The sequence below is a fragment of the Tamandua tetradactyla genome, chromosome 20, assembly GCF_023851605.1.
Source record: "Tamandua tetradactyla isolate mTamTet1 chromosome 20, mTamTet1.pri, whole genome shotgun sequence".
In the NCBI taxonomy this organism is placed as follows: Eukaryota; Metazoa; Chordata; class Mammalia; order Pilosa; family Myrmecophagidae; genus Tamandua; species Tamandua tetradactyla.
In genome coordinates, this window is record NC_135346.1 from 30,955,589 (window position 1) to 30,977,968 (window position 22,380).

The window sequence follows — 22,380 nt, forward strand, 5'->3', positions numbered from 1 at the left end:
GCACACACACACACACACACACACACGCGCGCGCGCGCGCACACACACACACATCAGAGCGTCACCACTGGACTGCTGTCTGAGCAACCAGTCCCTAGTGGGCGGTGGGGAGATGGGGAGACTGAGAACAGAGAGGCAGAGGCTCAGGGTCACATTGCATGTCAGAGGCCGAGGTACGGGAGGACCTACAATTTCAGATTCCTGGACCGGGGTTTTTAATGTAGGTTGTAGTGTCACTTCAGGGCTGGCTTAGGACTCTGCTTGGAGGGCCCACTTAGGGGTGAGGGTGAAGGGGAGAGCTGAGGCTCTTTTACATAAAGGAAAGGAAGGAAGGCAGAAGAGGAACAGTTATTTGTTTAAGTGAAACCCCAGTTAACAGGTGAGGCACATACAGGCTCACTTTCCCAACAGGAGGTCTCAGCTATAGAGGAAAGAAAATTTCCTGAAAGGCCATTGACTTGCTGTGTGATTTCAGGCACGTGACTCTCCCTCTCTGAGCTCCAGCAGCCTCATCTGCAGGGGATAACAGTAGACATTGCCTCACTTTGGTGTTGTGGGGTAAACTGAGATAACAAAAAAAGAGCTTAACATGTGCCTGGAAGTTAGTAAATATTCAATAAAAAGCAGTGATATTGCTATTGTTACCCATCCAGCACCAAGTGAGGGACCAGGGCTTGCAACTTCAGAAGGATGTAGTCAGAGGGCACTTAGGTGGGAGCCAGGAGACCTGGGTTTTTTCCAGTGCTGCCACTCTGAACTGCTATGGAAACTTGGGAAAATCCTTTCTTTCCTCAAGCCCCTGTACCTCGGTTTCCCTATCTGTAAAATGAATAGGTTGGCTCACTAATGGTCTTCTGTAGTCAGGATGCTACAAAATCTGTGATCCTCTACTCTTGCTGGACCAGGGGTGATAGTTAGTTGGTCAGCAGGGCTGGGTTGAGGTCCCTTGGGGCTTGGACAGGGCCACAAGCAGAGCCAGTGCTGTCAGGAGACTCAGTTTATCTCCCCAGCCCTGAACCTGTGAGACCTTGCCCGGGCACTTTGACCTCTGTGTCTCCTTTCTTCATCCAGCAAATGAGGATGGTTCACCCATCCTTCACCACACCCAGGGTCCAGGGAAGAGGGGGCCAAGGTGGGTGGGGAATGTAGGAAAGGTGGAGGCCACCCCGTGTCTGCAGAGTGGGAGGCACATCCAACTCCTACCCTGGGAGAGCACAGTGCTGAGGGGCTGGGCCATGGGATGGAGAATCTTGGAGCCACAGGGCAGCTGGGATGCCTTCCCTGGGTTTCAGGCCTCTATGGCTCTGCCTTCTCCCCAGTCAGGGAAACAGTCTCTGCTTTGCGCAAAAAAGTTTCCTGCAGCTGAGATAGGCCCTATCTCAGGCCACTACCCAAGTCCTGCTCACCATCTCCATCCCTCCTGCACCCTTGCCCAGCTTCCTCTCTGCTTTTGGGCTCCAGCCTTTCCACCAGCTCATTCTCTCCACATAAGTCACGGCCATCTGTCCACTGCCCTCCTCTCTACCGCTCTCAACCCTTGATAACTTCCCCAACCCCTCATCAGGCCGGTGGCCCCACCACCCTCACCAGACACGTCTCCTGCTGTGCCCCCATCACTGAGCTCCAGACTGGTCTTTTGTTCTCCAAGTCCTGCATGTCCCCGTGGGGCCTCTGTTCATGCTGTCCCTGTGCCAGAATGTCCTTCCTCACTCCTTCTAGGCCTTGATTCACAGTCACTTCCTCCTGCACGTCTTCCCTGACTCCTCCCTCTTCCTTGCCCTCTCCAAGATGTAATTTTATCTTTGTGTGACTATTTGATTCATACCTGCTTTTCCTGCCCCCTCCAGACTTTAAGCACCTTGAGGGAAGGGCCTCACCCAGCACCTAACAGAGGGTTAGCACAAAGAAGGTGCGTTAATACGTATTTGTCAAATGAATGAATGAATTCCTATACCGATTTCCAAACTTTAAATCTATCATTTAGGTCTGTTGAACATACTTTTGGAATTCAGGGGGAGTGAGAGGGCACCTACCTTCCTACTTCCCAAGAGAGATGTCCTTTTTGCAATATCCCTGCCCAGGGACCTCCAACAGCTACTTGCATATCTCCTGTGATGGGGAGCTCACGCTCTCTCATGACAGCCCATTTCATGACGGATGTCCCTTTAAAGAGCATGTTAGTATGGGTGGCTTGAAATCTGTGTCTGTGTCTGCAGCTACCTCCCTCAAGTCCCAGTTCTGCCTTGTCCCCACACCCCAAACTCAGACTTTCAAGTCCCACCCCAGGTCTTCTCTCCATCCACACTGAGCAGCCCCAGTTACTTCAGCTCAGAGTAGAGTCCAGTCCTCTGGAGCCTCTTATCCCTCTGCTGTACACTCCCCAGTTTTTCACTGACCCCTTTAAGGCTAGGTCCTGAGCTCCAAGTGACTCAGAAAGTAAAATTCTATGAATATGTCTACCTCCTGGCCTAGGAAGTGCTAAGGCGGCCATGTGCTCATCAGGGTCACTGAAGACCAGGGCAGCCTCCTTTCTCTGCCCTTTCCTACAAGGAAAAAGCCCTCTTTTTGCTGCATAAACCTGGTGCAGCCCCTTCCCTTCCTGGGTCTCAGTGCTTCCACCTGTACAATGGAAGAGGTTCCTTGGGACAGGAAGGGAAGCCCTGGGCTTACTGCTTGCCCTGCTCTATTTCAGTCTCCATCAGTGTCCCAGAAGGACAAGATTGTGATAAGGACCAGCCTCATGGCGTGGAGACTGTGCAGCTGTCACACAGGGGTCAGTGCTTAGAAGGGCCTTGTGCCCTGGAGAATGAGTGCTCTGCTGTCGCCATCTTGACATTCTTAATAATTTTTGAGAATTATGCAAGGGTCCTCGCATTTGATCCCAACACATCTGCCTAGCTGCCTCCAGCCTAGAGCTGCAGCTGGCCTGCCTTTGCTCATGTGGCCCGGGAGGGAGGGCGGCCGGTGCAGGTTCTGCCCCGTCTCGTGCATACTGGGGGGGGGGGGGGAGGGGGCGTAAAGGGAACGAGGCCTCCAGGCTTCCTGACCCAGAGCCCGTCCTTCATCAAGGCTTCTTCAAATTCTCCTCCCAGTTCACTGACCCCCTCAACTGGCTATCCCCACCCGCCCCCCACCCCGCGTTGCATAGCTATGAAATATTTGCCAGTCCCCAGGTATAATAAATGGATCAGGCCCTTGGGATCCTGAGTTAAACGAACCAACTGTTAAAATGATGTTTTTGAATTGGAGTACTTCAAATATGAGTTGTGTGGTAGATAATAACAAAGAATTAGTGTTAATTTTGTAAGATATGATAATGGCATATTATGTAAGAAAATGTCCATGTGTTTTAGAGCTGCGTGCTGAAGGATGCAGGGATATAGTGACAATGTCTGAAATTTGTTTTAAATGCTTTAGCAAAAAAAGGGGAAGTAGATGAGACAAGTGTGGTAATTGTTCAAGCTGGGTGATGGGTACTGAGTAACAATTTGTGTGTGTGTGTGTGTGTGTGTGTTTGAGGCTTCTCATTAAAAGGGGGCGGGGGCTAAGGGGTCGTTATGTGAATTTGAGGAAAGTTCTCCCAGAACATTCCCAGGATATGTCCCAACCCCACTCTTTAAGAACTTTTTCTCCAGAGCCACCTCGGGCCATCCCTGAGCCCCTCAATTGCATGCAGACTCGTGTATGTGCATATGTGCATTTTCCGGGGAAAGCAACCATAGCTTTCATCAGAGACACGGTGGGGTCGTGACCCCCTCCCCCCTAAAGATTAAGGACCCGCTACCGCTACCCTACACACGGGACCCTGTTTGAAGTCAGCGTTACCCTGTCGCACGCAGGCTGGTCGCTGCGGCGTGTGCCACAGGCCGGGTTTGGCTGTATCACGCTGCCTCGGATTCCCGTCCTCTCGGCCACCTGCGAAATGGGGTCACGGGCCTACCCACGACGCCACGGCAGAGACGAGACGTTGGGGCTGCCAGGCCGCCCGCCTCCCAGGAGATCCCCTCACGTAGCGGCGCCTCGCCCCTCGCCCGGGCCTCGCCCTCCACGCCCCCCACCCCCTCCAGGCCCCGGCGCGTCCACCTCCCGCTTGGGGCAGCAATTTGTCTCCTTTTGAACCCCCCGCCCCCGACGGGCTTCCCCCTTTGATTCGCGGCCCGGAGGCTTCCCCCCGCTTTGAAATGCAAACCCGCTTCGGCTGGGGCGGCCGCGGGCCGGGAGCTATAAAAGGCCTGGGTGGGGCGGGCGCGGCTGCACGGCCGGCGGGTTCAGGTGAGCAGTTGCTCGTCGGGGCGGCCGGCGGCGGCGGCTCCAGGGCCCAGCATGCGCGGGGGGCCCCGCGGCCACCATGTACGTGGGCTATGTGCTGGACAAGGATTCGCCCATGTACCCCGGCCCCGCCAGGCCCGCGAGTCTCGGCCTGGGCCCGCAAGCCTACGGCCCCCCGCCGCCGCCCCCCGCGCCCCCGCAGTACCCCGACTTCACCGGCTATCCTCACGTGGAGCCAGTCCCCGCTCCCCCCGCGGCCTGGAGCGCACCCTTCCCTGCGCCCAAGGACGACTGGGCCGCCACCTATGGCCCGGGCCCCGCGGCCCCCGCCGCCAGCCCAGCACCGCTGGCATTCGGGCCCCCTCCGGACTTTAGCCCGGTGCCCGCGCCCCCTGGACCCGGCCCGGGCCTCCTGGCGCAGCCCCTCGGCGGCCCGGGCGCACCGTCCTCGCCCGAAGCGCAAAGGCGGACGCCTTACGAGTGGATGCGGCGCAGCGTGGCGGCCGGAGGCGGCGGTGGCAGCGGTAAGGACCCTTCCCTCGCCCTGTGTCTCCGGACGGCTCCCCTGGCCACCGGCAGGTGCTAGGGCGCGGCCATGGGCGCCCCCTGTCTGCTCTCGTCCTATTTCAGTTCCTGAGATGGGACCCTCCTTTCCACGCTGGCCCTGGAGGACTGTTCTCTCCGTTTCCCCCTTTCCCAGGGGGCTCCGTCCCTTCCGAATCTCAGTCTGCCTGGGCTCGCATTCTGTAAAAATAGGGAAACTGAGACCTGGAGAAGTGAAGAGGCCCATCTTGTGGTTGTGTGGCAGAGCCGGAAGTAGGATGCAGGTCCCCAGACTTTCATCCTGGGGCTCTTTTAGCAACTCAGGCCCTGGTTCTCTTGGTTGTTTCTTCCACTGCTTATCCCTGCTCCAAGCAGAAACTGCAAACCTGCCCGAGAAGGGGTGATCCTTTGCCCCTGTGTGAAGACTGGCAGGCCGCAGGTTGCTTTCCTTTCAAAACTCAGTCTCCCCATGTGCACAGTGAAGAGACTGAAGGGTCATCATATCCTTTGGATTCAAGAAGAATCTTCTTTGGTTAGATACCTTACCTCCCCAGGCCCTCCCTGAACTCTTGACCCTGGGGGAGGGGAAGGCAGGAGCAGTTGGGAAGGTGGTTACTGTTTGGCTCCTGAGCCTGAGAACCTCCTGCCCCCAGGCAGGCCTCTGATCCACCCTCTTCAAAGGCTGGGGAGGGGACAGGACAAAGGCCCAGCTTTAATGAGGGGCCGCCTGACCTCCTTTATGGGACCCCCTTTGTCATGTAACAGACTGTGCTTTGCCTCGATAGTGACTCCTGTTGGCCGGAAAGTGAACACGCCATCCCATTGTCCCAACTGTGTTTGGCCTGTCCTGACAAAGGCCACCTGGCCTTGGGGGCGGGAAGCTGGCCTGCCCACCCTTTGATGTCCGGCCCCTCCTCCCCTTCCCCCAGCTGGGAGTGAGCCTGGAACTTCCCCCACCTCCTCTCTCTCTCTTCAGCCCCCAGCTCCCACACCCACCCAGCCCACCCTGGGTCAGATGCTGGGGAGAGGTTGACCAGTAGCTGCAGGTACTGGCTGTAATCGACCCCCTTCTTGGGAGTCCCAGGAACACAAAACTCCTATCTGCCTGCAGGAAGATATAAGAGACCAGATCTCAGAGAACTAGGGTTTATGCCTCAGCTCTGCCACTTGCTTATGACCTTGACAAAATAATAGGAGCTAACGTTTATGGACCAGGCACTGATATAAGATCTTGCATGTATTAACTATTAAATGCTTGTAACAATCCACTTAAGATGATGAAACTATGGCATAGAGAGGTTAGAGGTTAAATAACTTGCCCAAGGCTACAAATCTGGTAAGTGGTGGGGCTGGGATTTGAACCCTGCGAGACTTAACATAGATCCTGGGCTCTAATCCTCTTATGCAACAGCTTCTCTTAAATCTTTTCTGGTCTCAGTTCTACCATCTGTGAAATAAGAGGAGAGGGAAGTTTTGAAGTGGTTTGTATCCTTGTTTAGGTTACAAAAGGACCCCATTCAGAAATCTAATGGAAAGTACACATCTTCACCCTGCATAATTGGGTAACAGTTTCAGGGGTTTAGGAGACTCCCAGAAGCTTTCTCTATAAACCCTGGGTTAAAAGCCCAGTAGTAGATTATATAAGAGGAGGTGTCCAGGGTCCCTGACCCTCAGGATCCCATAGTTCCATGTGGGGGGGGCTCTGGAGAAGGAAGCCTGCTTTTCCTGCTCCTCTATTCCAGGTGCTCCTTCGTGCTGATCACTCAGCTTTGGAAGTGGATAGGAACATTCCCTATGGGCAGGGACTTGGAAAGAGGCCATCACTGTGAAGGGGAAGGGCTGGGCCAATGGGGATAGAGGATTACCTTCAGCCCTGTGGGAGTTTCCAAGCTGTGTGATGTCAGGCAAATCACCTGGCCTCTCTGGGCACTAGAACTGCTGAACCCAGCTCAGCCTCTGGTCTCTAAAGTCCTTAGTAAACTGTTTTCCCCAGACAGACAGGGGACCTCCAAATGACTCTGCTCAAAGGCAAAATCCTTTCTCCTTTTCCTATAGAAAAAAGAGGGAAAGGTCAAGGGAGATTTGGGGGTCCCAAAGGCCCCAGAGAGAGGGTTACCCCAGTAGCCAGGTTAGACAGGTTTTGCCTAGGATGCAGAAGCCTTGGCCTTCTGGAAGCCTCTGCCTATCTGCTGAAGCAATTGACTCTAACCAGCCGTGCTTTTGGGGTGAGTGTAGGGGCCTTCTTTGAAAGGGAGGCAAAGCCTCTCCCCTTTTTGATCTCAGTTTCTCCATCTGAGCAATGAAGGCACAGATCTCCAAGGGTGTTTCCTGATAATGCTGTTGTCTGGGACAGCAGAGGTTAGATCAGTGCCTGCACCCCTCTAAGGCTTATGGGATATATTCAGCTTGACACCCTTCTCAGCCAGCCCCTTCTGCTCCCTTTTGAACCTCCAGCCTTCCAGGAATATCTGAACTGGATAGTTAGAGACCAGACATACAGGTGGGAAAACTGAAACCTAATGACAGTAAGGAGTGTTCCAATTTTGCATGAGTTGAAATAGACACTGGATGAGTTTGTTTAAATGTTTCTTATGGTTTTCCATCACACTTAGGATAAAATCTACTCTCCTTCCTGAGTTCGACAAGACTGAACAGCATCTGAGCATTGCCTGCCTCTTTGATTTCCCCTTGCCCATTAGCCTCACAGCTCTAGCTACTCCAGCCTTCTCTCACTTCCTCAGCCCTGCCAAATCCTACTTAAGATCTTGTGCACATGCTTTTCCCTCTTCCCGAAAGTTCTTTCCCCTGACTCTTTGAAAGCCTGGCTCTTTCTTACCCTTCAGGACTTACCTTAATGGTCATCTCCTCAGAGAGACCTCCATGATTTCCCTAACTGGCCTCCTTCCATACCCATCGGTAACAATTGTCTCTGTTTCTTTCAGAGCACTAACCTCCATTTCAGTTTACTCACTTACTTTCTTGTGTGTTTTCTTACTTGTTGTCTATTCCCACCTATCCCCAGAGGCAAATGCCCATGCAATCCAGAGGCATGTCTATTTTATCCATCACTCCATCCTTAGCATAGCTCAATGTATGGCATTTAGTAGATGCTCAATAAATTTTACTGAAGGAATGAACAGAGGAAGTGTTTGGGATGTAAGACAACTCTAGCAGAAGAGGGGAGGCTTTGATCCAAGTTTCTGAGGCCCTGGGACTCAAGAATGTCCAGACAAGCAGTTCATGCCAATGGAGGGGACCTGCCTCCTCCTCCGGTATTTGGATATTCTCTGGACTCATATAGGGAATTGGAGTAGAATTCCCCCTATATGACCCTTACCATAACCCTGTATGAGATACAGCATCTCTTTAGTCACAAGCTAAGGCCCAAGACTAAGACTCCAGCTCTGTTCTAAGGAGGGGGGTGATGAAATTGGAGAAAATAAGGGACAGGCTATTGGGCTACAATCCATAAACAAAATATTAATCAGTTCCAAGTGAGTATCATTTGACTGTGACCAGGATAAGAAATGACTACAAGGGATTCTGGTTTTTTCAGTCTTTCCTTTTTGCATCTATAAATATCAGCATTTTCACTAGGAGGGTTATAAATCATCCTATCAAAGGTTCAGCCTCCAATTCCATGTGAATAAACATTGCTTCACCGTTAAGTGCCTATTGGGGTGGCTGAGGTCCCACAGGACAAGGGAGACGTTCACTCAGATGATGAGACTATTGCACTAGGGTTTAGATGTTGGCCCAACCCCTTCAGGAAACAGGCCCAAGGAGGAGCTGAACCCTCTCTCCACCACAGCTCAGGTCCTTTCCCTTGGCCCACTGCTGCAGTCACCAATCTGGCCTCTCACCTTCAACCTCTTTCTGCTGCCCTAGTTGTCTTCTAAACCACTGCCAGTTTTACCTTGTCAAGGCATGCCCTCTGTTCAAGAGCATTCCATGACTCCTTGTTGCCGTAAAATAAAATCCAGTCCCACTTCTGTGGCATTCAGAGCCTTTTGACTCTGAATGTCAACAGCCCACTATTTGCAGCCATTCACCCACTAGTTTGCCTGCATGGAGAGATTTTATCACTGAGGACTGTTAAGAGCCCAGGCTCCCGATTCTTAGGTCTGGAATTGCATTCCTGTCTCAAGTTGTGGTGCCCCAGGCAAGTTAACTTGGATCATTTCCCTGACCCTCCGTTTCTGCCACTGTAACATTAGGTTCATCATAACAGAATTGTACCTTGAAGCATTGGTGCCTGTAAAGCCCAGCCCAGCACTCAGTACACCTAGGTGGCCAGCACTTTGGTGCCTATGACCATTTCTGCTGGGGCCTTGGCAATACATGCCAGCATGCACCCCCATACTCCCTGCCTCTCTACTGTGGGTCCCTCGTCTGCATTGCCCTCCCTTCCCTCTCCTGTATCTTCACCAATTCAAATGCTGCTCCTTCTCCAAGGCTGCCTCCTCCAGGTAGCACTCCTAGATCCCTTCCCCTCCAAGCACTGTTTTATTGACACAGATCACTGACTGACTTCTTTCATCACCTGTTTATCCCCACCACCTACCATCCATTATCCCCTCAAGGACCAGTTTTAATCAGTCCCATCTTTCTCACTATGCTTTGCACATAGTGGGAGTTCAGGATAAAGCTAATAACTGGCATGGGCTGAATCCTTACCAGGTACTGTGCCATGCGCTCTGCATGTGTGATCTCATTTAGTGCCATAACAACCCTGAGAAATGTTAGCATCTATTATTAGCCTCGTTTTACAGATAAGGTTAATGAGGCTCAGAGAGGGTAAGGTGGCTTGCCTAAACACACAGCTAGGATGTGGCAGCACAGGGCAGGGTTCAAACACAGACCCTACAGCCCAAAAGCAACATGCTCAGGAACAGGAACCTGAGACCCCCCATCCCCCACCCCATGGTGCATCCCAGCAGGAGGGGGAGGAAAAGGAAGCCAGTCAGGGATGGGCTATAAGAGGCTGGGAGAGGGGGAAGGGTGGATGGGGTGGGAGACAGCAGGGTCCAGGTTGTTTAAAAGAGCTCTCAAGGCAGAAGACACATTTGACACCTCATCTCTCAGATGTAGCTGGGAAGGAGAATGACCCAGTTAGAAAGTGGCAGGAGGCTTTTTTTGGTTGGGTGTTTTTTTCTCTCCTCTGCTTTGGCAGATATTGCTGCTTAGAGCTTAGGGAATAATTTTGAGGGTCCAAAATGGCTTTGTTAGCAGCACTGGCTCATCTGTGGGAAGTTATCTTAATAGGGTGGCCTCTCAAGTTTATGTCTGGTTGCTTTTTAGATTTCAAAACAACATTTATATCTGGAGTGAGGTCCATCTCCATGGTAACATGCTAAACCCTCCCCATACCACATTGAACCTCTCAGGCTTGTAGAGGGCACCCCACATGATCCCCCTGCATCAGCAGAGAGGGCGCAGGCATTAGTGAAAGCCCAGGTTGCTGCTCTTGCTCAACACCCTCCACTGATTTCCCTTTGCTCCTGGAGTCAACTCCAAACTCGTCACTGCAACACTCGAGGCCTTCCTGGCCTCTAACCTCATCTTGTGTATCTCTCATTCATTCATTCATTCATTCAGGCAGGCAGGCAGGCAGGAAGACAGGCAGGCAGTGATATTCTCTGAGTCTCTCTTTATGCCAAATGCTCTTGTAGGTGTTGTAGAAACAGCCTGGACAAAGCAGAAGAGATCTGCTCCTAGGGAATTGGAACTCTCTGCCTCTCTATGCTTCTCCCTGCCTCAGGGCCTTTGCACATACTATTTTTGCTTTCTAGAATATTCTCCTGAATTCTTGACATGGAATCTTCCTTCTAAACCTTCAGGTTTTGGTTTAAATGCTGCCTCCTCCAGGAGATTGCCCTAAAGCTAAGTGGATTCCCCTTCCCTTCATACTATGTCTACCGCTCAGCGCCTTGCTCACTTTTCTTCAAATTATTAATCACAATTTTTAATTATTGCATTTGTTTGTTTTAATCTGACCCCCCTCCAGTGAAAAGGGAAATGAACTACCCTAACATATAAGTACTGAGCTTCTACTGTAGTAATAGTAATATGAACTAACATCTACTGAGCATGTGCATGTGCTCAGCATTTTATCAGATACAGGTATTTCTGACCCTAGATTCCCAACCTCCCATGAACGACCCTAGGGTAGTTCATTTCCCTTTTCACTGGAGGGGGGTCAGATTAAAACAAACAAATGCAATAATTAAAAATTGTGATTAATAATTTGAAGAAAAGTGAGCAAGGCGCTGAGCGGTAGACATAGTATGAAGGGAAGGGGAATCCACTTAGCTTTAGGGCAATCTCCTGGAGGAGGCAGCATTTAAACCAAAACCTGACCCTAGTGCATTTCCTCATTAGATTAGTGGCTTGGATTAAGTCTATGGAAGCAGTGGAGGTGGACAGGATGTCCTTTGGAGGTTGGGAAATGACCAGACTGATGGATTGGTCATGGGGGGCAAGGAAGAGAGGACTCCGTGGTGCCACCTACGCTTTCAGCCCTAGTGGCTGAGGATGGAGGTGCTGTGTACTGAGATGAGGAAGACGAGGAAGCTGCAGGTTTGTGTTGTGTATTCAGCAAGGATTCATCAAGGACTTACTGTGTGCCAGGCACAGTGGTAAGCAAAATGGCATGGGCCCCACCCTCAGGAACACACCAGGAACCAGGCCTGAGGGGAGTGTGATGGCCAGGGTCACAGCAGGCTAGGGTGTAGAAAAGGGCCCCTCCCTGCACATCCTCTCTGAATGTGAGACTTCAGGACCCATGACTGCAGAGGATTAGGCAGGGGCTTCACTTCCAGATCGGAGGAGGACTCTACCAGGATGCAGCAGGGGCCTGGACGCTCCCCCATGAGACAGCTCAGAGGAGCCCTGAATTGTTCAATTTGGGAGAAGACTCAGAGCGATTGTTATCTACAAGTTTCAGAAATGCTGTCCTGGACCAAGGGTCCCTGTGGAAAAACATAGGAAGAATATAAACGGGTGGTGGATGCAAAAATGTCTGCTTTGAAGATAGTCCAGCACGGTCTGGTAGGGTATGCCCCCGCCTTGGCAGGAGTTTGGTGTAGCAGCACTGAGACGAGAACTCTCTGACGATGGAAATGCTCTATGTCTGAGCTGTCCAGCAGGCCAGCTGCTAGCAGCATTCTCTTGCGCAACCAAATAACTGAATTTTAAGATTTATTTAATTTTAATTGAAATTCAATAGCCGCATGTGGCTGGTGGCTATCAGAGGGAACAGTGCAGGAAATCCCGCTCAAGAGTTGCTAAGATGGTCAGTCCATTCTGGATGGGCTCCTTATTCTTCTCCGAGGAATCTCTCCCGCCTCTTTTGGCTCCCTCTTTTCGTCAGCCATCTTCACCACCACTATCCTCTTCCTTGTCAAGCTAGCTTTTATTGTTAAATAGAGGATCTCATCTAATCTCCATACAACCATAAAAAGGAAGCATTCATGCCTTCATTTTACAGATGAAGAATCTGGGGTTCATAGAGGTTCAGTGACTTGCCAGGGTCACACGGTGGGCACACAGCCCGGCTGGCTGAGAACCACCAGGGCTATCTGACTCTAAAATCCTCGTCTTCACCGCCTCCCAAAGGCAGGTCAGATTGTTGACCCTGATGAAGAAGACGGGGCAGGGGATGATACAAAGGGGACCCAGGAGGAGGAGGAGGGTGCACCGATGACTGAGGATGATGGTGGGGAGAAGCAGCTACAGGGCCACCACGTTCCCCCCATGCCAGCCTCATGCCAGCTCCAGACCTCAGGTGAGGAGCCAAGGTTGAGCAGCTTGGGTTGGGGCCCAGGGAAGGGTGAATCAGCCAGGGTGAGGATCCACTGGTGGGCCCTGCAGAAAGCCTCAGGCCCTGGAAGGGTAGAGCGTATCCACCCACCATGGAATGGTGAGGTCAGGGCTGCTGCAGCCAAGGTCCCAACCCCTGGTAGTGCAGATGGGGAGACAGGCCCAGACTGGAGATCACATGTCCAGCTGGTGGCCAGGCCAGATCTCCCCACTCCCAAGCCAGCGTGTTCTTTCCTCTGTGGCTCCCCATCAGGCGACATTCCTCCCTCTCCCAAGGGATCCGTCCAACGTCCGCTTCTGCAAATAGCTCAGTTCTCCTTTGGGTCTCTATAGCTCTTTGCCCCTTACAAATCGTTTTCACATCCATTGTGATCACTGGGGGAAGGGAAGTTCAGTCAAGTTCTCCAGCTAAGAATGGCCAGAATGGACCATTCACCAGGTCTCTGCTTCCAGGAAAGGTCTGAGAACTCATTCCAACCTTTTCCAAATCTCAGCAGAGTTTCAAGCTGATAGGCTCAAGTCCATCATGAGAAGTCCTACCCCCTCAGAACTGCCCCACTCGCTGCCACTCCTCAGCCCTGTCACATATGTTATGGGGTAACACCTCATGTATTTTATTTTGTTTTGTTTCTGTTTTTTTGCATGGGTAGGTACCGGGAATCAAACCCAGGTCTCCGGCATGGCAGGTGAGAACTCTGCCTGCTGAGCCACTGTGGCCTGCCCTCCTCATGTATTTTATATCAAAGTTATTTGTATGCTCAACATATCTGCAATTCTTTCATCATTAAATATCCTAAAAAAAAAAAGTCCACCATCCTTTCAATCACGTACATTTCCATTTCCTTCCCCACTCATTTCTTTGTATTTTTGTCTGCTCACAGCAGGCCAGAACAGGGGTCATGTTCTCCATTCAATGGTAGGGATGGGGGTGGGAGTGGGGTGCTGAGACACCCAGAGCAGGGAAAGGGCTAGCTAAGATTACACCCTAGAGCCGGGGGTGGGGGGGTAGGGGGGCAGGGCTGAGATAAGAAATCAAGGCTGGGGTGTTTTCCCCCCAGGGCTCTCCTCCAGCCTCTACCATGCCCTGGGGAGGTACTGGACAAAATGTACCTCATCCCAGGTAGAGGGAGGAGACCATCCTCCTTGCACTGCCCAAGCCCCCCGTGTCTGTCCCACTATTTCCCTTTGCCTACTGGCTCTTCAGCTATACTCAGTAAGTGTCATAACAACCACTCTGGACCTGTTTCCTCTTCTGGAAAAGCAGGGGCACTTTGCAGGAGGAATCTATGGCCACCCTATTCCGTTCCCTTCCTTGGGCCCCCCTCCTGCCAAAGACCTCATTGCTTGCTCTTCTTTTTGTCACCCCTAGTCTGGCACTATAGCCATGGATGAGCTCCCCATCACCTCCTGCCCCACCAACATGGTCTCTGAGATATTGGGCTGGAGGATATGCAGGAACAGGCCCACACTGTGTGGGGGGCAGTGGGCAGCGAGGGGTCTGTCCCTTAAGAGAAGACTCAAGAGATGCACAGAACATCAGAGACTAAAGGGCCCTCAGAGCTAGCACCCCAGCCCACTCCTGGTGCACAAGGGGAACCTGAGGCCCAGAGAGAGGAAGGGATTTAGTCAGAGCTACACAGCTACATGGTACTGAACTGGGACTAAGTTCTACTGCTCCAGCTGGTGCAGTAGAATCTCCTGGGGGGCTTGTTAAAGGCAGCAGGGTGGCTAGGTTGCGGTACATCTCGGTGGAGCCTGGGAATATGCATATTTAACAAGCTTGCCCATGCGTGCGTGCATGCATGCTTGCGTGTTGGGAGGGCAGGGAGTGGGGGATTTTGAGACACAGCCGATTGGGGGCTGGACCACCCAGGGAGAATTCAGGGAGATTTGGAGCTGGATTTATGTTCCAGTCCTAAGGGCCACAGCTGGCGGTGTCATCTCTTCGGGCCACAAACCCAGGAGGAAGAGGACAAAGGAAGTGCTGACCCCAGAGGCCATTTGATTTTCCTGGAGCTGCCACCGCACCCCGGGGCAGAGGCCACTCTCTGTCCTCACACTCCGATGCGGAGGCCCGTCTGCGGCCACCATGGTTCCTGGCCCCCATCCTCCAGCCGGGCAGGCCCTGTGTTGAGACTCTCCGACTGGGATGTCGGTCTTAGAATTATTTCAGCAACAATAACAAACACAATCAGACAATCAACAAACATTGGGAGATTTCTGTTTCCAAGTTGGAAGGCCCTTATAAATAAACGGTCTCTTCCAACACACTCCCCAGTGCACAGATCTATTTCCCAGCATTCTTGCCAGCTGGTCATGCTGCCACAAATGGGACTGCAGAAGATCTGCTTTCCCAGTGCTTGGCCATGCCCACCTATCTTAACTGATACCCTGAACCCCTAGGGCTACATGATGGGTTTCACCTCTGTTTCTGAGGCTGGATTTGAATCCCACTTGCCAGATGTGTGAAACTCTCTGTCTCAGTTTCCTCATCTGTAAAATGTTGCACAACCTCAGGGATTGTTGAGAGAAGCATGCCTGTTAGCCATTATTATAATAACAACTATCCTCATTTTATAGATGGGAGAAAATGAGGCAAGAGGGAGGTGAGGTGACTGACCCGGGCCACCGGGTCGGTGAGACGCTGCATTGCACAATCCCAGAGGTCCGCCAGCCCAAATCACCACACCTCAGGGTCATCTGGAAAACCGGTCAGATACCAAATCCCTGAGCCCCATTTTAGTACCACTGAATCTGAGTTTCTGAGGCCAGATATCTGGACTTTAAAAAAAAACTCCCCCAGCAGTTTTGAGGCTGTTGGTAAAGGCCTTTGGAGCCTCTAGCCTGTGGCTTCCCAGGGCCTCTGCTGTGCATGTTTTAGGGGATGCAGCCTGATAGAGGTAGATGGGCCATTCCACACATACCCAAGCCAGAGCAGAGGAAAGTGTCTCCTTTGGGTGAGTTATCCGAGGCTCTTCCACTCTGAGCTCCTTTCTGAAGAGCTAGGGGACTCCCTCCCACTCCCACCCACTCGCCCTGGCACCTGGCCCAGAGGGTTACTCATCAGGAGCTGGGAGTGGCTGGCCCCTCATCACACAGCTGTTTTACAGGAGCCTGGACTTCCCCCTTAGCCACAGCATGCTGGGGGCCTGTAAATCATTCATCACAGTCCCTCTCCCTGCCCCACAATCTCACGCACCTCCCTACCCACTCCCTCTCTGGCTCCCAAGGTAGCGGGTGCTCCTGGGACAGGAAGGGGAGGGCAGCCTGCGGCAGGTGGGAGCTCTGGCCCAGGGCCGGGATTGGAGTCCAGGGCTCCTGACAGTCATTAAAAATACAAAGTCACAACTGTATATGATAAAAATTTAAACCTCCCACAGTCCCCTTCTACCTCTGGCCCCCCAGGCTCCGTTCCCTTCCTCAGAGGCAGCTGATCTTATTGGTTCGTCTTCGTCAGGAAAAAAAAAAACAACCCACTATGGGTGTACAAATGCATGTGTATACATATCTACCCCCTCCTGGTTTTACACAAAAATGGTAACATGCTATTCATACCATTTTATTTCTTGCTTTTTTTTTTTCACTTACTGATATATCTTAGAAGTTGCTCCCTATTGGTGGCTATAGGGCCTTCTAGTTCCTTTATGATCACTTCATAATGCTTTTCTCCGTTGATGTGCTGTCACTTCCTTAACTACTTCCCTATGTGTAGACATTTACATTGTTTTTGGTCTTGAAACAGTTACAGCTCTGGGCATTTATCTTTGCGGTCTGTTCCTGAGAGTGGAACTCATGGGTGGAAGGGTATATACATTTTAAATGGGGCTCAATATCGCTCCAGGAAGGATGTACCAGTTATCTCTCCCTGAACAGTATATGGGATTCCCTGGTTCCCAGGCCACGCAATGCAATATCAAACATTGATTCTTTGGCAGTGCCATTTTCTTAGCAATAAAACTGTATGCTTCAAACAACTCCACCAGAGTGAGTTGCTGAGCCCCCCAATCCCTCCCCAGGGCCTGGAGAAGGGGAGGTGGGCCCACTAGCTGGGTCTGCACTGGTGGCCTGGTTATTAGGACAGAGGAGTCATTGTGCAGTGAAAGCCCAACCTCCTCTGTTGATCCCAGCTCTGCTCTGGGAAGAGCCAGGCTGGAGGGGAAAAACCTGAGTTCTTGTTCATCCATCCAGCAGGCAGGAGACCCCTCAGCAAGTGCCCATCTTTCCCGAGCCTCAAGTGACCACCATCCCTGAAATGGCTGTCATGGGGGCCATGCTTGTGCATCATAAAAGATGGGAGTGAAAGCTGAATGCCTGAAAGAAAGGGGGTCTCTTCAGCCCTGGTTATAACTCTCAGGCTGAGGTTTGGGTGGGCAGGGAGCCACCTGGATTCCTCCAGCCTGCCAGACATCCAGCCCTAGCTCCAGTCGGAGCTCTCAGGCTGCTTTCACTATAAGCTGGCTCCCCTTTCCCAGAAGTAGAAGTGGGGACGTGGGTCTGCCATGTGAGCTCTGTGAGTCCAACACGTAATGGGATGAAGAGCTGTGGACCCAATCCCAGAGCCTTGGGCAAGTCCTGCCTAGGGCATCAGTGACCCCGAGGAGGCTGAATGAGATGGACTCACAGGTCATCTCTTATTTGGACCTCAAGCTGCCATGTAACCATTCTGAACTACTGTCTCTTCATCTGTAAAAAGGAAGGAGATTCAACTCCCATGACCCCTAAGGCTCTAGCCTAGTGAACTGAGTGAGCTGTGGGTTCAGAGCCCTTCCGGGTTTTGAGGGTGGTGGCATTAGGTAAAACTATTTTTGAGCTGATGTTAAATTTTCTAAGCCAAGGAGGGGCCCAGAGTGGAGCAAAGGCCTCGGCAACCACTTCCTTGGCCCTTGGCTGGGGCCAGGCCTGGCCAGGGGCTGAGGCTGTCCCGTGCTGCACTGGGCAGCTGGGCTGCGGGCAGTTGGTATAGAAGCGTCCAGTTTGGTTCTGCCACTCTGGCAGAAACCCTGGAGAAAAGCAGCCCAAGAACATCTGCTGTCTCCCACTCTCCACAAAACCATTTGGCTCAGGGAAGCCCAGTGGCTGTCCTGCCAAGTTGCGTGGGCTTGGGGGATAGGCAGGGACTAGAATTGGGGAAAGGGGAGTGAGGGCTGATACAGGGGAACTGAGGGACAGGCCGGCCCAGAGCCGTGGCCCAGGGAGGTGAGGGCCAAGCTGCCATGGAAACTCTCTCTCTCCGGGTGGAACGGGGTTGATGGTTACTCTGAGATGCGCCCTGCCTTCGTGGGTCTGGAAGTGCTTGCGGGTGCCTCTTATTCATAACCACATGCGCAGCTTCTACAAAGGAAACTGGTTTTCAGCCAGGCCCCCACACCGGCCCAGGCCAAGCATGACTCTTAATATTCTCTCCAGACAGACCTCTGATCCCAGCCCCAAAGAAAGCCCTCACATTAACCCCAGATGATCCTTAAACCCAATTCCTGGCCCCAGGCTGAAGCCTAGAGAGAAGCCAAACCTCCGCCTCTCCCCAGGGTTGCTGCCGGTGGGTTTCGCTCTGCCTCTGGCCAGTCTGCTCCCCACCCAGCAGCCAGAGTGATATTAAAACCTCCTCCCTTCTCTGCTCAGAACCCTACAATGACTCCCAACCCAGAGTCAAAACCTGTCCTCTCGTTGGTCAGCAAAGCCCTTTACAACCTAACCCTCTGGCCCCCTTGCTCACTGTACCCCAGCTGCACCAGTCCCCTTGCTGTTTTGCAAACATGTCAGATGTCAAACAAGCTCCCACACTCGGGGCCTTCGCACTGACTGTTCCCTCTGCCTGGAATTCCCTTCCCACATATCCGCATGGGTCTCCTTTGCCTCCTTTAGATCTTTGCTCAATTCAGTATGGCCTTCACTGAGCACTCAACTTGAAATTGCAACCCCTTCCCTAAATTTTCAGTACTCCTTCCTTGCTTTATTTTTCTCTGAAATACTAATCAATGAACATACATACATATATATATATGTATTTACACAGATACATAAATATATATATATATATTGGTGGTGGTGGTGGTGGTCTGCCTTCACTGGAACTAAGCTTCATAAGGGCAGGGATTTGTATTTTGCTCACTGCCATACCCCAGTACTTAGCTCACAGTAGGAGCTCAGTAAATATTGGTAGAATGAACTGAGTTTCTCCTGCTCTGGGACTCTCGGGTTCCCCCAGGACCTAGGCAAGAGGCTGATGGCAGAAAGTGGGTGCAGACTAATCCCCAGCCTCTGGTACAGGCCCAACTCTGGGGGTGATGGCCAGAGCCAGGGCCTCTTGAGGCTCCCAACAGGTCCTGGGATCTACCAGCAACCCCAGTCCTTCCCTGTCAGGACAGTTCCTGCAGTCTTTCTACTTCCACCTCTGTGTGCAGTCGTTCTTCCCTGCTCTCCCCACGCACAGGAGAAGGGACAGCTGATGTCTCATTAGTCTGAATCTACCCTTGCCTACCAGAAGTCCCCTCTACGGCACTGGTGTTCAAACTTGTAGTCTGAGAAACCCCAAATCAGAACCACGAGGGGAGCTTGCTAAATATGCAGATTCCCAACTCTTCTCCCAGGCTTTCTAATTAAAATCTGGCCAGGGATGCCCCGGAAGCTGTGTTTTTTCACAAGTTCCCCAAGGGAGCCAATGTGCAACTGCCTTCGAGAACTGCTGGTTTAAAGCTGGTGGAGCTGGGCAGCAGAGCAGGGCTTCGGGTCAGGAATACTGGCCTGAAGGCCCAGTTCCATCAGCAACTTAGGAGCAAAGTTACCTACCCTTATCCTCTCTGAGCCTCTGCCCCGCCTTCCATAAAATGGGCACGAGGGTGGTACTTCCCAGGTTATATGACCTGAGCCTGGAGAAATGACCCAGGCTGGGGTATATTTCCCTGCCTACCTTGGGTTCCTCCTTCAGTGGTGCCTGGATTGTTTTACCTAAGAGGAGCCGTGTCTGGGCGTTTTTCCAGCCTCTTCCTCTTCACTTATCTCCCATCCTGGACCCCTCTGCTTTTCAGGTAAGACGCGGACCAAGGACAAGTACCGTGTGGTCTATACTGACCATCAGCGCCTGGAGCTGGAGAAGGAGTTCCATTACAGCCGTTACATCACCATCCGGCGGAAATCAGAACTGGCAGCCAATCTGGGGCTCACTGAACGGCAGGTGTGTGAGATGCTCACCCCAGCCACAGGATCACTTGGAGATCTGGCTTCCAGACTCCCAGGCAGATTATGGCGTGTCAAAGGAGGAGAACAGAGAGGCTGAGCCTCCTAGCTATGGCCACACAGCCCAGCAGAAACTGGGCTGTTAGCCACCCTCCCTCCCCCACTAAACCCAGTATCCCTACCCTACAAACAGGAGGATAAGGGGGTCTGATAAGCTTTAGGCTACGGTAGACTATAATGAGTGCTGTAGGAGGTATGTGTGCTGTTTGAATTTGGAGGGCAGGGCGATCACAAGGAGAACAGGGAAGGCTTCCTGGAAGAGTGGATGTTAGAGCATGGCCTTGGAAGATGGGGAGGACATGGCCATAGAAATAGAAGGGAAGGTTACAGAGAAGGGTGTCTGAAGGGTAGGGGAGAAAGGTCCAGAGGGGGAATCCATGTTCGGGGTCCATGAGGTTAGGGGAGATAGAACAGGAGGGAGGCCTAGAAAGCCACATCGAAGAATATGAGTCTCAACAACTTCCTTCCCTTCCTCTTTCAATTGAACTCCATCTCCCCATTCCATCTCTGTTCTCGGATCCAACAGGTGAAGATCTGGTTCCAAAACCGGCGGGCAAAGGAGCGCAAAGTGAACAAGAAGAAGCAGCAGCAGCAGCAGCAGCCACCACTGCCAACCCACAACGTCACCCCTGCCTCAGCGGGGCCTCCTCTGGGGGGCCTATGTCCCAGCTCTGCCAACCTTCTGGGCACCTCCTCGCCTTTGCCTGTCAAGGAGGAGTATCTACCATAGCTCTCTGCCCAGCCTGTTGGGAGTCCAGGAGGCCTGGTCTGAGTCCCATCCCTGCCTCTGATCTCCTGGATGACCTAGGACAAGCCACCCGTCCACTGCCTGCCTCCCCTAGGCCCATCTGTGCAGTGAGCCTGTTGGATAAGGAGCTCTTCTTGGCAGGGGAGTGGGTGGGAGGGGAGGGGTAAGGGAACCTCAGTCTCCTGAAGACATCTCAAGCCTCAGAGGGCTGGGTGAGGGGCCAAGACAAGGCCCCAGGCCCTCCTTTCTGCTCCACAGGTTCAAGGGGTGGGGTAGAAGGCCACCCAAGGGATCAGACAGACCCTGGAGAAATCAGATGGAGCTGAGAGGAGATGGAATGCTTGCAGACCATCACCTGAGGGGGGAAGAAAGTGGTCAGCTCACACCTGCCCCTTTCTGCAGCCCCATCTCCACTCACCCCATCCTAACGTGCCCTGAAGCCTCTCTAGGCAGGATGCTGAGCACAAGGTCCACGGGATTGGGCCAGAGGGAGAGGCTCTATGGGCCACATTCTTTGGGTTGCAAAACCATCTCCCCCTCCCCAGTGTTCTCAATGGGGCTTCCAGATAGGGAGGGAGGGTCCTGGAGGGAGGAAAGTGAGCAGAGCCAACCCTGCCAGCTTTGTCTCCCACCAGGCTGGCCATTGGAGGACTTTCTCTGGACCAAGTAGAACTCACAGCTGGGCAAATATTGTACATAGAGCAGAATATTTTCTCTGATGCAGCTTCAAGAATAAATTTTTTTTCTTTCTTTGAAAAAGTGTATAAAAATCATTATTTGCAGCATTAAAGAACATGTTGAAGAATAAGTCACCCTCCCCCTGCCCTAAGAACTGCTCATTCCCTTCCTGTCTTTGTAGGCCTACAACAAGGTCATCTTTAAAATGCATTTGAAAGATCAAAGCTTAAAGCAGGATATTGTTAGAGTAAGTCTTTGAGACTATGTAAAATTTTGAATCCATCTTGTAAGAGGCGTCAGCAGACTTCATGTATCTCAATCCTCTGAAGTTTTCATAGATTTTCAGGTTTTTCTTCCAACAACATTCACTGGGCACCCCCATGTGACACAGTCTGTGTCCCCCCTAAGCCCTGGCAAAGTGGAGAAGATTCCTGTCCACGATGACACCAACCCAACAGGATTAAGGACAATCAGAGCCCTGCTATGGGCACCAGGGGAGTACAGAACCAGCTCCTGGCTCATGTTGAAGGGTCCAGCAGGCCTCCTGGGGGAGGTGCTGTTTGAATTGGAACTTAAAAGACTGGTAGGTGCTTCTCAACCAAGAACGGAGGAAAGGTTAAAAAAAATTGGAAAAAAAAAAAAAGAGCAACAAGAACGTAAATACAATTTTTTAAAGCTGCTGTCCTTAATTCCCTTCTAGAGGTGGGCAGGAGTCTGCCCTAGGGCCTTCTCTCCCAGGAGGGCTGCCATGCCAGCTGCTTGGCCCCTCTGTTTACTGTTCTGGGAGGTGGCCAGGCCATAAAAAGTATGCACAGCCTACCTGCCACTGCCCTTTGCTCTTAGGGCACATGACAACAGCACACGAGGTGGATCCAGTCCCAGCGTCAGCCCCTGAAGAGCAGGTGGTTCTCTCCCGCTGGTGGCTGGAGACACCTGTGGCTTTACCTTCACTAAGGCATGGGGCCCAGATGATATCAGAGGAAGAGACCGGGGTAACAAGAGCAGATGGAGAGGGGCTGATGGAAGGGTGGCTCATGCCCAGTGAATATAGTTTTCTAATCTTAAAACACATTTGCTGTGTGACCCCT

At 52.1% G+C, this 22,380-nt stretch overlaps 1 protein-coding gene and 1 long non-coding RNA gene across 2 annotated transcripts; one reads left to right on the forward strand and one right to left on the reverse strand.

Annotated features, from left to right (window-relative positions):
• Positions 1-338: 338 nt before the first annotated feature.
• Positions 339-2,284, reverse strand: LOC143664526 (uncharacterized). The gene is made up of 3 exons (XR_013166458.1): positions 2,034-2,284; positions 1,826-1,884; positions 339-513 (listed from the first exon to the last, which is right to left on the reverse strand). It is a non-coding gene; the product is annotated as an uncharacterized LOC143664526 (long non-coding RNA).
• Positions 2,285-4,348: 2,064 nt separating this feature from the next.
• CDX1 (caudal type homeobox 1) lies at positions 4,349-21,340 on the forward strand. The gene is made up of 3 exons (XM_077138075.1): positions 4,349-4,793; positions 19,659-19,804; positions 20,393-21,340. The coding sequence occupies exons 1-3, from the start codon at positions 4,349-4,351 to the stop codon at positions 20,594-20,596; spliced, it is 795 nt and encodes a 264-aa protein (XP_076994190.1). The 3' UTR covers positions 20,597-21,340.
• Positions 21,341-22,380: the final 1,040 nt, after the last annotated feature.